General features: G+C 38.7%; 1 protein-coding gene across 2 annotated transcripts in view; it reads right to left on the bottom strand.

Moving 5' to 3' along the window:
• Positions 1–14,727, bottom strand: part of rbm33 (RNA binding motif protein 33) — a 151,516-nt gene that overhangs the window by 72,295 nt on the left and 64,494 nt on the right. For both annotated transcript variants that reach the window (XM_033044324.1, XM_033044332.1), the window contains exons 10-12: positions 11,785–11,843; positions 1,130–1,253; positions 587–903 (exon numbers count right to left, since the gene is read on the bottom strand). In XM_033044324.1, the coding sequence (XP_032900215.1) occupies positions 587–903; positions 1,130–1,253; positions 11,785–11,843 (500 nt within the window). The remainder of the gene's footprint in view (positions 1–586; positions 904–1,129; positions 1,254–11,784; positions 11,844–14,727) is intronic.

Raw genomic sequence — 14,727 nt, 5'->3', positions numbered from 1 at the left:
TCAACAAACAAAAATAAACACATAATGCTGGAATAACTCAGCAGGTCAGGTGGCATCACTGGATAAAATAGCATTTTCTCCAGAGATGCTGTCTGACCAGCCGAGTTACTCCAGCATATTGTGTCTTTCTTTGGTATAAACCAGCATCCTTTTTATTTCAAAAAACAAAATGTGTTAATTCAATTAGGCAATCATGCCACTAAACAGCTTAAGCAGCTTATAGGATAATGTTCTGATTTAGACACCAACAGTAAGGTATGATATGTGATCTGGCATCTTTTTGTCAACCAAAAAAAGGGTGCTGGTTTCATCTATATTGTGGCTTATCTAAATGTTCACCTGGTGTGCTGTGAATTTTGAATCAGAGAAAGCCAATAATCACAAACATTTAAAAACTGATTGATCAGAGAATAAAATAATGGTACTGTAAACTAGAAGTATCATCCGTCACAAAAAAACATCAATACCTAATATTCCAAAATCTTCATTTGATGCTTGTGCTACCTTCTGCTACCACAAATGGCAAAACATTGGTTACATCCTTAGTATTCCCATATAGCTAATTATTGTGCGTAATTCCTCATACCTGTATGTTTTGCTGGATGTGGGGAGATGGTGGAAATGGCTGCCCAGGAGCTTGTGGAAATTGTTGTCTTGGAGGAATGAATGGCCTTGGATTTAATAGACCAGGTTGGTTAAAGGGAGGCATTCCCATATGACCCTGGGGCTGAAGACCAGTTCTCAGTGAAGCATCCCTTGGAAACATATGATGTTGCCCCTGCAAGTTGAAACCTGGACCTGGGTGGTTGTACATGGGAGGTTGCAAAGACATTGCATGGTTGTTCATGAGTGGGGGAGGTGGACTCCGCTGTTCAAACAAATGCTGTCCTTGAAATCTTGGTTCTGCAAATTCAAACAATCATTAATCGTCTATGGTATAATACCAAGATATGACTTCATTAACGCGCTAATTAATTGCATTGTAAAACCTTTAGTTATTTCAGCATTATTAATAAAATGAACATCCAAGTTACCGGTAAATATTTTGAAAACTATTCACAATTTTTATTGTTATTATAAACGTTTCTTTTGACTGATGGTTTTAAAAAGATACTTCTCAATTGCTTACCACTAATGAAGAAGGGTTCTCTATCTTGTGGGTGTGGGCCTCTCCATGGCACCTGAAGAGGCTGCCGAGGCGGCTGATTAAAGTTAGTCGGGACTGGAATAGGTGGCTGAAACTCTGGTGGATTCTGCCAAAGAAATAACAGCGGTCAGTCGGACTGACTGTTCTCATCCAAATTATGTAATTTCAAAGGTTTCACAGGTCTTTTATCGTCACGTGTACCAATTAAGGTACAGTGATATTCGAATTACCATACAGCCATACTAAAAAAAAGCAACAAGACACTCAACTACTAAACGTTAACATAAATTGGCTTTATGTACACAATGCTTTCTCAAATCAATCAGGACGCACAATATCTGATGTCAGAAATGAGTCCTCGCTGTCAGGACAAACCATTTGATGACCATCCTGGATTGGCAGATTAACCATTTTCATTTGTAAAGAAATGTACTGTATTGCCCGGCAATGAAGAAGCTATTTTTTACCCAAAAATAAGGTATGAAAATTTACCTGAGTCTTGGAGGCCAAAGGTTAAATTGTTAGCCAAGAAAGATAAACTTGGCTATCCCTCAGTACAGCAACATCAAGAACGATGTTACTGTACCGAGGGATAGCCAAGTCTACCCCTCATTGCTGTCAGCTGATGGGAAGCAGCAGTAAAGTGGGAAGCGGCTGTAAAAGGACAGCACCGCTGGAGGGGGAGGGGGGGGGAAGAAGAGTTCCTTTCACAGTGTGTGGGGAGTCTGGCCCGGGCCTGGGCTGCACAAAGTAGTAAACATGGCTGGGCTGCCAGTGGTAAAGTTGCGGGGGAGGGCAGGAGCGTTGAGAAGGAGGGGGTCGAGGATCATGCCAGCAACTCACTCAGTAGCTCAGGTGGCCACGAGCAGCCGTCGGGAATGGACAGAGGAACCGGCAGCCACCACAGCACCTTCTGTGATGGCCGTCCGCCAGCCACGGTGTCCTTTATCACAGGCACAACCGGTGGAAATGGTGGTTGACAGGTCACGACTGGGCGGAAGGCTGGCTGCTCCGTCCCGGGCTCCCTCTCTCTCTCCTCGTTATGTGATCTCCCTGAGCCAAGAAGTCCCCGTCCCTCAGACCTGAACAGCGCATTGTGGGACAGGCGAAGATGGAGGCTCCCCGGTCCTCATTGCCTCCTTGAAGGAGTTTCACATCTTCCTTTCTACTGACTAAAGCAAACCCTTGACCCTGTCCCACCAGCCTTTTCCCCAAAAATTTAGCAACTCAAAATGGGGGTGTGTCTTCGACGCAGATGCGTCTTCATTGCCGGGAATAACGGTAATTCAATCAATGGATCTCATCAACTGTGGCGCGGCGGTAGAGTTGCTGGCTTACAGCGAATGCAGCGCCGTAGACCCAGGTTCGATCCTGACTACAGGTGCTGTCTGTACGGAGTTTGTACGTTCTCCCCGTGACCTGCATGGGTTTTCTCCAAGATCTTCGGTTTCCTCCCACACTCCAAAGACGTACAGGTTGGTAGGTTAATTGGCTTGGTAAATGTAAAAAAAATAAAATTGTCCCTAGTGGGTATAGGATAGTGCTAAGGTGCGGGGATCACTGGTCGGCGCGGAATGTACAAAATTTCAAGTCCAAATTTCTAATTTATCCACAATTCTCTTGAAAGTGACCAAGTTAAGATTGTGATCCATTTGTTTTTAACGGGTTTAAAAGGCACAGAAGAATGTTTCCCAGTGGGAATAAAGTCAGGTTGCAAGCATAAGGTTAACTATTTCACCAGTCTGGTCAGCAATTTACTTGTTTGTCACTTCTGTGCAAAGGAATTATATGTGACATCTATTTAAATAGCACATTCTACATCACACTTCACACCAGAGACAGAAAGAGGAAGAGATGCACATACTTTTCATCATAACTCTTAAAGAAAATAAGCAAAGCTGGTTCCTCCAATTGCAGAATAAAATCACACCTGGCCACATTTTATTTTCTCACAGGCTCTTTCCAGTTGAGAAATTAACCTTCTTTGGCATGTGAAACTTGCACAAATTATGCTTTTGCTTTTCAACCTTATGTTAATTATATGATATTATCAATGGTAATCCATCTTTTCATGTGGAATGATGGCAACTACTTACAATAGTAAAACAGCTGAAACTTCACATAAGGTGCTCAACAAAAAGTTAATCAACGACTGAAAGGAGGCACAGCCAACCAAAGGGATCAAATGACTATTGTACGACTTATCAGCTTTCTCAATAGCTTCAGCTGTGTAGTCACAAAAACCTTTAATTAAATACTTTAACAACACTGTTGAAATCTTACGAATTGTTCAACAAATTAATAGTGTCCGTCTTCAAGGCAGACATTTATTATTAATCCTACTTAAAATGTAAAATATTTATCCGTGAAAATAAATCTGATATAGTGGGTGAGCACAAGTTAATTCAACTGACTGTGTTTGGAGCAAAGAAGCAAAACCTAAGTAAATTAAATGATTGCTATACAGCAGGCATTACTACAACAATGCACAGTGAAGTATCTTCAGTTACTGGATATAGATCCCCTTATCTTCCAGACCAGAAGTGACAGTATCAAATGCTTGAGGGGGAAAAAAAAGATGTCATGAATAAACCTGTACGCCTATCTCTTTACATTCAAAGAGGCTATATACAGCAGAGTGGTTATTAACCTCAGAGACATCCCCTGGGCATACATTTTTTTTTGTGTTTAAGCTATATCATATGTTAGTAATAAATACAGGATCCCATAAATCTTTATTTAAGATCCACATTTACAAACAAAAACATTAACTATTAACTACTGCCTCTTTACCACTAGCCATTTATATTATGTATAAAGTGGGAGACTCAACACATGATAGTTCATTAGAACAATACTTAGCAAATGAACCCAATGAATTATAAATCTGAAATTTAAAAATTAGATTTAAAAAAAATTCAGACCATGAAAATGTTTTTTTATAAAAGCTATCTCAACTTCAAAATGAACTAATGAGGACGATATGAAAGCCACCCTTGTAAAGTTTCATTGTATATTTAACACCTGTCAGCCCAAATCTTAATTTTATTATTCCAAGTACACATAATTTGCAAATGTTTAAAATATATAAATAAGTGGGAATATGGCAATTAACACTTTAAGATGCCCATTCACTGACATGTGCGCAAGAGAGGTTTGAAGTCATTTAAGCTGCTCTCTCATGTTAGATGTACCAGAATGCAAGCACATTAATTTTAAATGCAAGAATGAATTTGCAATTTAACATCTTTGAATATTATTTTCCCCCCCATCATTTTAAAATGGGCACAAGCAACAGAGAGACTGGGGTGAGGGGGTGAGCTCTCATTTACCAATCTCTGAAAGCAAAAGGACAAATTGTTGATGATGTTAAAGCAGGTAATTATACTGTACAAATGGAAAGGAGTTAGGCTAAACTTTTATGAATCATTTGTCCTCAGTTGGAGCATTATGCTGAGCACAATGTTTATAGAAAGCATTTCAAGGATTTGGAGGCAACGGGGAGGAATTTCAATCACATGGAGAGCTCATAGAAACATTGTTCTCCTTACAGCAGAGGAGATGAAAGGGGATTTCGTTGTTGTTCAAAAATTAAACGGTTATCATGGAGTAAATACTAAGAAACGACTTCCAACAATATCAACTAGATAGCTGGAGGGGTTAAAAATTAAAGTACTTAGCAAATTACCACAAAATGAGAGGAGATTAATTTAACATTATGATCCAGAATCACCCGCCCATAAGGGTAAAGGAAGCAGAACCAATGACATGTTTCGAAAGACAATTGATAAAATATTTGAAAATAAAATGTTTACAGCATTTTTGGGAAACAGCCGGTGATTGTGACTTGTTGCACTGTTATTTCAAAGAGCTGACACAGGAACAATTTAATCCTCCTGTGCTGCCCAGTTCTACAATTATCAAACTCTTCAAATACGTCACACAGATGAGCATCTCAGTAAACTGCACAGATGCCAATAAAATATTTATACTTGAATGTCAACCTGAACATCAAAATTGGCAGGGGTGGAGAGAGTAAAATATTCAAGCCTTTTTAATTTTAGTTAATCGTAGTATACATTTATCTAGTTTCAGTTATGATAACCACAAAGCTACTTGGCCGCATTGAAAATATCCAATACCAACACTGCCCCTAAAGGAAACTATTCTACCATCCATATCTGTCCTGGCACCCCAAAACCACCCATACACGGGCAGTGGTAGCATTTACTGTCCATCCCTCATTATTTCCAAATTACGGAGGAATTAACTCCTTAGTTCGGGATCAAATAGGGATGGAGAGTAAATGCCAGCATTACCAAGAATGTCCATGAATTAATAAACAAAATAAACATTTATATGCACCTGTAAGAAAATATTACATTTCTTTTCAATTCACACCAATTTGGTCTCCTATGTTTCCGACCTCATAATTCTAGCTCGCTTTTATTCCACAGAAGCTGATCCACTATTACATCAAAAAGATCATTATTTCTGTCTGGGTCTTAAGGTTGTCAGCCATGGTGTCAACTGCGAGGACATCACAGTAAAACCAAATTATCTCCATGTGCAATCCCAAATGGGATTTGCTCAATAGCAATTGTGAATCTCGCCTAATTTATCTTCAGTCACAAAAGGTGTTGAGGCCAATTGTATCTTGCAGCCTTGTTGACAAATCAACTGCACACAATGATCAGATGCACCTCTGAACCTGTATATTTCAATCATTAAGAGACATAAGAGATTGACAATGTGGGATGTGGAACAAAAAAACAAGCTGCTGGAGGAACTATGCAGGTTAAGCGGTGTGTGTGTGGGGGGAACTGAACCGTCGACAGCTTAAGTTAAGGCCTTCCCACCATCAGTATTGAGAGTAAAGAGGGAAGATTGCTCGTACAAAGTGGAGAGGGGAGAGCCATTGCAGATACAATAACAACATTTAAAAGACATCTGGACAGGCACATATATAGGAAAAGTTTAGAGGGACATGAGCCAAAAGCATGCAAATGGCATTAGCTTTGACAGAGCATCGAGGTTGGCATGGACCAGTTGTGCCAAAGGCCTGTTTCCATCTTCCCTCTGTCCTGATTCAGGGTCTTGACTCTGATCAACTATCCCATCCCCCACCTCCCCCTCCCCCAACAGATTCTGCTTGACCTCCTCCGAGAATTTAAACTTCAATCATTAGTTCAGAGAACCAACTGAAAAATCAGAAATTTATTTTCACAATTTGCAACGGCTAGGGTTTAAAAAATACAAAATATAAATGTTAACGTTGGGTAATGGGCTGTAACTTAGCATTTAAGAAGGAACTGCAGATGCTGGAAAATCGAAGGTAGACAAAAGTGCTGGAGAAACTCAGCGGGTGCAGCAGCATCTATGGAGCGAAGGAAATAGGCAACGTTTCAGGCCGAAACCCTTCTTCAGACCCTTAGCAATGTAACTTAGCATTGCTCCTGGATCCATATATGCTAGCAACTAGCCATATAAATGGCATTTTGCTCTAAACGTCCATACACACAATCTAGCAGCAGAGCCCAGTTTGTCCAGATTTCCTCAGTCTTATACCAAAGACAAACCCCATGGATTCTGCCATTGTCCAAAAATCCATTGATTTCAGTGGGACTAAAACATTGGTGGGTTTCTTTTTTTTAAATTATTTTGCTTTAATTATTGTTTAAAGTTGTTTTGCTGCTTTATAAATTTTATTTAACCATAATCACCTATTTTAATTTTAGAAATTCTAAATGCTGGTCATTAACCAAAATATGGCAGACATTTCTAATTCATTAAAAAGTCACTTACAACTTTTATAGTAATACTTGTTTGGCTTTCAAAAGCTTTTTAATGAAGCAGGACTACCTCAATGTGCCACAATGCTCGGCCCACATTGCTGGAGTGCTGGGTGGAACTGTCCCGCAGCATTTGTCATAGAGTCATACAGCACGGAAACGGGCCCTTCAACCCAACTTGCCCATGCCGATCAAGATGCCCCATGTACACTCGTCCCACCTGCCCGCATTTAGCCAACATCCCTCTAAACCAGGGGCCTCCAAACCTTTCAGCATGAGGGCCACATTATATATTTGCCACATTTTTGCAGGCCGTAGGAAAAAATAAAGAAATGTCAGTTTTATAAATTTAATGAACTCAAAAAAGAATTGAAGTAAAACAAACGGAAAATTTTGAAATTTCAAAATTTCATTGAATTGAGGATCCAATATGAGGATGGACTTCAATGCTCATCAGATAAATTTGCTCGACATTTAGACTTGACATACTTCATTCTTGAAAATGTTTGTTCACAGAGGTAAGTTGTACCAAAAATGGACAAAAATCTACAAGCAAATAGCTGGAAATTTATAAAACTCAATCACATTTCCTTCTTCATACTTGTCTTTCAGTCCGTCATCTGCCGGAAGATCAATAATTTCCATTTGAAACTGACTTGGGAGATTTTCAACATAGCAATCGAATGGATTTTGAAAGAGCCTGATTTCATTTGCTTTGCAATCAAGGTCAGAAAATCGCTCTTGAAATTGTTTTTTCATTCCTAAAATTACTTCATTTGCAAATGAGGAAAGAAATTCTTCTTCTGCTGAAACCTACTCCGATGCATTGTACAGGTGGAAAGGTTATATCGATGGTTTATCAAAGGTGATCATAAATTTCCACCTCCCCCAAACGCTTGTACTGGGCTTGCGTTATAGAGAGAGGTTTCTAGGCTGGAACATTTTTTTTGGAGCAGAGAAGGCTGAGGGGTGAACTTATTGTGGGGCAGAAGATCATGAGGGGCAAGGATGAAGTAAACACTCAGTTTTTTTTTAAATTAGAGTGGATCGGCTTAAGTTGAGAGGAGAATTAAGAGGAACTTCAGGGACACCTGTTTTTCATTCAGAGGGTATTCCATATATGGAATGAGCTGCCAGAGGAAGCTATAGAAGTGGAAACAATTACACAGGTTTTAAAAGATAGATATGGGCAGATATATGGATACGGATGTGTCATGGGACAAATGCAGGCAAATGGGACTGACCAACTTGGTCAGCATGAACATGGTGGGCTGGGGCCCGTTCCCGTGAAGTACAACTCGATGACCTTGTGAGCAACTTTAGATTTAGATGAAGCACTTTGCATTTACTGAAGTGGGAAACCATTTGTGCTAAGCTGTTCAAAGTGAACAGGTAAACATTCACAATCAGGTTGCACTGATCACCAAAGACTGCAACTGGTGCTCCTGAGCTACCCAACAAAGATCTGCAAAGAAATCAGCAGAGATAAACCCCCCCATAAAATACACTTAACCTAACCAGCATTGCTAACAATCACCACAATTCAAACAGAACAGCCTAAAATTGCAAACAACTAAAAAGAAAGGCCTGCAGCCGACATCCACTAACCTTGGTCACAGGAGTATACAGGAAGTATAAACGGGGAGGTGGAGTTAGTCCCAGGCAGCTTTAAAGGGACATTGTCTCTAATGCTGCACCATGGCTTTCAATTTCAATTCGAAGCTGCACATAAACCCTCAACGTGATAGCCTACGGCAGACTGATGTGTAAGTTCCCGTGCTACGACAGAACCCGCTAAATAGCCCGCCGCACGGAACGTGCCAAGAGCTTGCTGCGGGCCGGATGTGGCCTACGGGCCACAGTTTGGAAACCCCTGCTCTAAACCTTACCCATTCATGTACTATCCAAATATCTTGGTTTAGTTTATTATTGTCAGGTATATTGAGGTATAACAAAACACTTTTCCTTGTGTGTTATCCAGTCAAAGACCACTATGCATGAGTACATTCAAGCCATCCACCAATAAAGGGAATGTTGTTATACCCATTTGTGTATTTTAAATGATGTTATATTACCTGACTCAATTACCTCCTCTGGCAGCTTGTTCCATTCACCCATCACCCTCTTGTGAAACATTACCTTCAGATTCCTATTTAATCTTTCCCCTCTCACCTTAAACCTATGTTTTCTGGTTCTTGATTCCCCTACTCTGCGTAAAAGACTCTGTGCATATACTCTATCGATTACCAACATGATTTTATACACCTCGATACGATCACTCCTCATCTTCCTTCACTCCAAGGAATAAATTCATAGCCTGCCCAACCGCTCCCTATAACTCAGGCCGTCAAGTCCTGGCAACACACTTATAAATTTTCTCTGCACTCTTTCCAGCTGAAAAATAACTAGGGGCATGGGAGTACCATGTGCATAAGGAATGGGTCAGCAAGCTCTGGTCCAACATCAACGTAAATATGTTTGTTAATAATAATCAATGATTCACACCACCCTTGTCAAGCTCTCATCCCGCCACCACAATCGCGAAAGTGGTACAAGAGCCTGAGGGCCGTTGCCTCCGGTTTAGAGAACAACTTCCTCCCAACAACCATCAGACTCTTGAATACTGTGCAACACTAACCGCAACCCTACCTCGGCAACTATAATCCACTATATAATTTCATATAATAAATATAAGCCCTGGAAATGCTTATAAACAATATAATTTAATATAATAAATATATAATTTCATTGTTCCATTTTGGTACAAATGACAATAATACTTTGATTCTATACTTTGTTGCACTACATGCTTTGGTTTTTGTACGATTATGATCTGGTTACCTATTTTAACAGATTGTTAGCTTACGGTTTTACAGTATATTTATGTATTATGCTATTATGTCAATGGGCCTGCAAAGCGGCAACACCAATTTAATTGTTCAATAGCCAGTACAATGACAATTAAATATCTTGACTATCCTAACTAATAATATGGCCTTCAACTAATGCCCTCAATACTTCCTATTTTAAAGCAATACAATTGACAAAGGTTTTATTAAGATCAGAATGGCAATATGCTTAACACCAGAATATATTATAGAAAGCAAAGATTAAGGACACTGCTGAGGAAGACTTTTGAAGAGCAGTTCTCAAGTATTCATGAGAACAAAATTGAAATAATTTAAGAGGCTTTGCTTTGAAATAAATTATTTTACTTAGAATGATCCTCTGGAAGCTATTCACAAACACTGAAATTGCAAATACAGTAAAAAGTAAATTAAGAACCAAGATTTAGTGCCAAATTTACACAAAACCATGAATATCATGGTCTCAATCAATAAAGGGCGACATCAACCTTGATTTCCTGGAAAGCTAGATTAAAACTATATCTCTAAAATTATTAATCTTGGTCTTGAAAATAATCAAAGGCTCACATGATATTAGCAATTATACGAACAAGAGCTACAATACATAAAAGTCTTTAACAGGCTGCATTACAATTAATGGAAACATTTACGTTATTTTTTTATTTCTTGATCTTCAAATACTATACACAAGCACACAGCTCAAATGCAAACCATATTCTGTATAGCTTCACAGAGGTCTGCTGATGGAAACCAGCGGATATGATTAAATTTGATAGTATGATAATATATGCTAATCATGATTAATCAGATGCCTAGTGGCAAATGGAAGTTGCTTGGTATTATGTCACCTGCATTTTAAATTGTGCACTGTATATGCCAGTCTGACAGTATTTGACAGCTGATACTGCATCTGCTCTATGCTGCCCAAGATGTGATGAGAGAAAATGCCCATCATTTCTTTACCACCTATAAACGTTATAATTACATTGCTTTACAAAACATGGTTTGAAAACACAAAATGCTCAGGCTAAAATCTTGTGTTACCCTGAGCACATCTCTGCCTCATTTTTCTTTGCAAGGCCCATAACCTAAATGAAATGTAATTTGCTGCAGCAACCTTGTTCATACTCCATTTGCATAAACCGCTATGAGAATCTCTACCCAGGAAGTGTCAATCACCACCACCTGATGTCTTGTACCCTGTAGACGACAATGCTACTCTCCATGGTTCTGCACAATAACTACAGCATACTACCGATTTTCTCTTAGTTGATCTCTGTATCTATTATAATCTTGCCTGCTAATTCAGATTCCTCTGCTTGTTATTCCACTAGCTATACTGATTTGCAAGAGGACCAGATTTGAGGGGAATTTAGGTGTGGAAATTGCAAATATATTTTACAGCAACTGCATTAAAATAATACTGATGTTTAAATACTGCAATTGTTTCAGAGTCAATCAGGGCGACCCAAATAAAATTTGCAAGATACCACTGATTCAGACATACATTAAAGAAGCCAAAAAGAAAAACAAATGCAAAACCATGTAGATATAGCAATGAAATGTCAGGAACTAAATGAATACACAGAATTTAATCAAGCCCTCTGACCTTGACTAATACCATCAAATGGAACAGTGGGAGTATCTCTTCTCTTTTATTTGAAAAATAATAAGATGGTGCGTTCATAGAGCAAAATTCTGTCTTATCTACTTTAATAGATTTTGCTTTTTAAATCGTATGAAGTCCCTGTTATATCTCCTGTCGCTTTCAAATTTGTAGAGCTTACAGTAAAATCACCAAACCTATCAAAGCATAAAGCTCCTATCAAACATTTCCAGCTGTGCAGGGAACCAACAATGTTTACAGATTCTCAAAACTTTATTTAGCTTTGCTGGTATTTAATTACTATGTTAATACTACTTTACAGAGGTACGTGCAATCAATATTGCAATACAAAGGGAAGCAGCTGCTACTCACCAGGAATCTCTGGGGGCCCACAGCAGGCCTCGGCTGGTTTGGCGTAGGCATCAAGGGCACTGCAATTACAATGAGGGGGAAAAAAACACCAGTCATTACCTTTGTGTTCTGACCTTTCAAAGCATTCAGGCATATTTGCTGTGAGAAATTCAATACTCAAAGCTGAAATTACATTATACTGAACTGAAAATAAATTATAACCACTTCTCTGCAATTGTTTGTACCAGAATATCATATTGTACACATGTTGTGTATGAATTATTACTTAAAACCATTTTGGATCTGTACCTATAGCAGTTAATGTTGTCAAAACAGGTTTTGACATAGGTACACTTCCAATTAAAGACCACTTGATCCCATCACAAACTGATTAAGCAAATCAATTGGCATGTGCATATTTTGACATGATTTGACACTGTTGGGGAACACTTTTATTAACATTTGTTTAAGCAAAAAGTGTGAATTAGGCGATAATCTTGGAAGGACTGGGTGTAAAGAACATAGTTCTGAGGAACATGAACAAAAAGCTCAGAGCTACAAATACATATTCATTCTATGAAATGGTATTTACTTTTATCAGCATTTCATCCATCGTCCCCAACCCATTACTGCTTTCCTTTCATCCCTGAAAGCTCAAAGGTATATTCCAGTATAATTCCATGTGCTGGCAGGTAAATGCTGCTTTATTCTATAAGTATATCTGCTGGTGGTCATACATCATTTTATACCCAAAATTGAAAATTATTGGAACAAATATCTGGAAATTAAAGGTGTGACCTCACAGAATGCATTATAAACAATTCTGAGTGACAAAATGGTATTTTAGGAAAAACAACGAGCCAGTCTAAATCATCATTCTTAAAGGATTCTCACATTCCTTACATTCTGAATGTTTTCAGGACACTTATCGAAGAACACAAACATAAAAGTTCTAAACAAACTGAAGCGACAATCTATACAGGACCTTAAGTAGCCCATTAGACAAAATGATTTCCTTCACATTTTTACTTAGTTACATTTGCCTTACTTTAAAGGTTGCCTCCAGCACAGACGCTAAATGGCTTCAACATGCTTTATTTGTGAAGTATGAATAAAGTAAGTTTTTTTAATCATTTTAATCATCAACTGTCCTGAACATAACTGCTTTGCATTTGTCATTTAAAGCAAGATATACCACAAGACTTGACTAAAATTTACTTACTGCACATCAGAACTGATATGGCATCAGCCATGTGGTCCACAAAAGCCTTGCAGGAATCAAGTTGATCATATTAACGTAAACAGTACAGTGGTATAGTGATTAAGTTACTGGACTGATGTTTTGAGATCCGGAATATTAATCTGAAGGCAACAACTTAAATCTCACCAGGAGGAACTTGAATTCAAGTAATTAAATAAAAAGGTGTTAGAAATGGTGACCAAGGAACTGCTTGAATATAAAGCTTCAATCAGGAAGGTGTTCTTTCCTTACTTGGCAACAACTTGGGCTCATAACTGCTGTCAAATGGCCCTAGCAAGCCAGGTAGCAATTATGAACCAATAAATGTACATTCTGTAAGTGATCAAAACAGAACAGGAGCTACATAAGCATTCCTTTTAAATCCTAATACTAAACAGGCTTTGCTTACAGCTGTGGTGCTGAAAGCTACAATTGTTCATCGTTACATTAACTGCGATTGAATACAAAAAGCTTAATAGCTAAAGAAATGCACAGTGACCATTTAGCAGTTCACTGAAATGCTCAAAGTGCCCACAATAGGGTCTGACTATAAAAACTAAATAATTTGTCATAATTATTCTCATTTAGGTTGGAAGTATTTATTTGCAATTATTTTCAAAAGATAGGATTCACTTTAACTAATTGCTGAAGTTAAGTTTTAATTTCAGAGATACAATGGGGAAACAGGCTTTTCAGCCTATCGAGTGTGCGCCGACAAGCGATCACCCCATACAAACACTACCCTACACATGCGCGACAATTTACAATTTTTATCCAAATCAATAAACCTACAAACCCGCACGTCTTTGGAGTGTGGGAGAAAACCGGAGTACCTGGAGAAAGCCCACACGGTCACAGGGAGAATGCACAAACTCTGTACAGGCAGCACCCGTACTCAGGATGAAACCTAGGTCTCGGGTACTATAAGGCAGCAACTCTACTGCTGCGCCACTTGGGATTTAAGTGAGAATATTAACACTTCAAAGTTAGAGTTTAACAATTTGAAGCTTCTTGGAAATTGATGAAAATTTTATTGCGACATGTTGATTCTAACAGTTTGACTTATAGTCTGGAATGAATCACTGAAATTAGTTTAGTTTTGAGATGCAGCATGGAAACATGCCCTATGAACCACTGAATCCACGCCAACCAATGACCACCCACCACTAGTTCTATCCCATGCACTTGGGACAATTTACGGAAGCCAATTAACCTACAAATCTGCGTGTATTTGGAATGCGGGAGGAAACAGGAGCACCAGGAGAAAGCCCACGCGGTCACAGGGAGAATGTGCAAACTCTATATGGACAGCATCCATAGTCAGGATTGAACCCAGGTGTCTGAACCTGTAAGGCAACAACTCTACAACTGCACCACTGTGCATGCCAACACAAAGTAATAAAAATCAAACCAAAATTAGTAAATTTGTGTATAACACGAAAACTGGTGTTATGAATCGCAAAGAGCTTTGTCAAAGGCTACAGCAGTATATAGCTCAAATAAAAAGTTCAGCAGAGCATTAGCAGTTGGAATTTACTCCCAACAAGTACAATGCATTTTGTACAATACAGAGTGATGCATTTTGGGAAGTCAAATAGAAGTAAAATATATATATATGGTAAATGGCAGGACACCAGGGAAAGTTGATGCACAGAGATCTCAGGGCCCAACTCTATAGTTCCTCAAAAGTGGCAACACAGGTAAAATAGGGTAGTGAATGTGAC

This window comes from Amblyraja radiata, chromosome 2, assembly GCF_010909765.2.
Source record: "Amblyraja radiata isolate CabotCenter1 chromosome 2, sAmbRad1.1.pri, whole genome shotgun sequence".
NCBI lineage: Eukaryota > Metazoa > Chordata > Chondrichthyes > Rajiformes > Rajidae > Amblyraja > Amblyraja radiata.
Note: the sequence above shows the minus strand (reverse complement) of the source record. Positions and strands in the feature narration are given on the sequence as shown.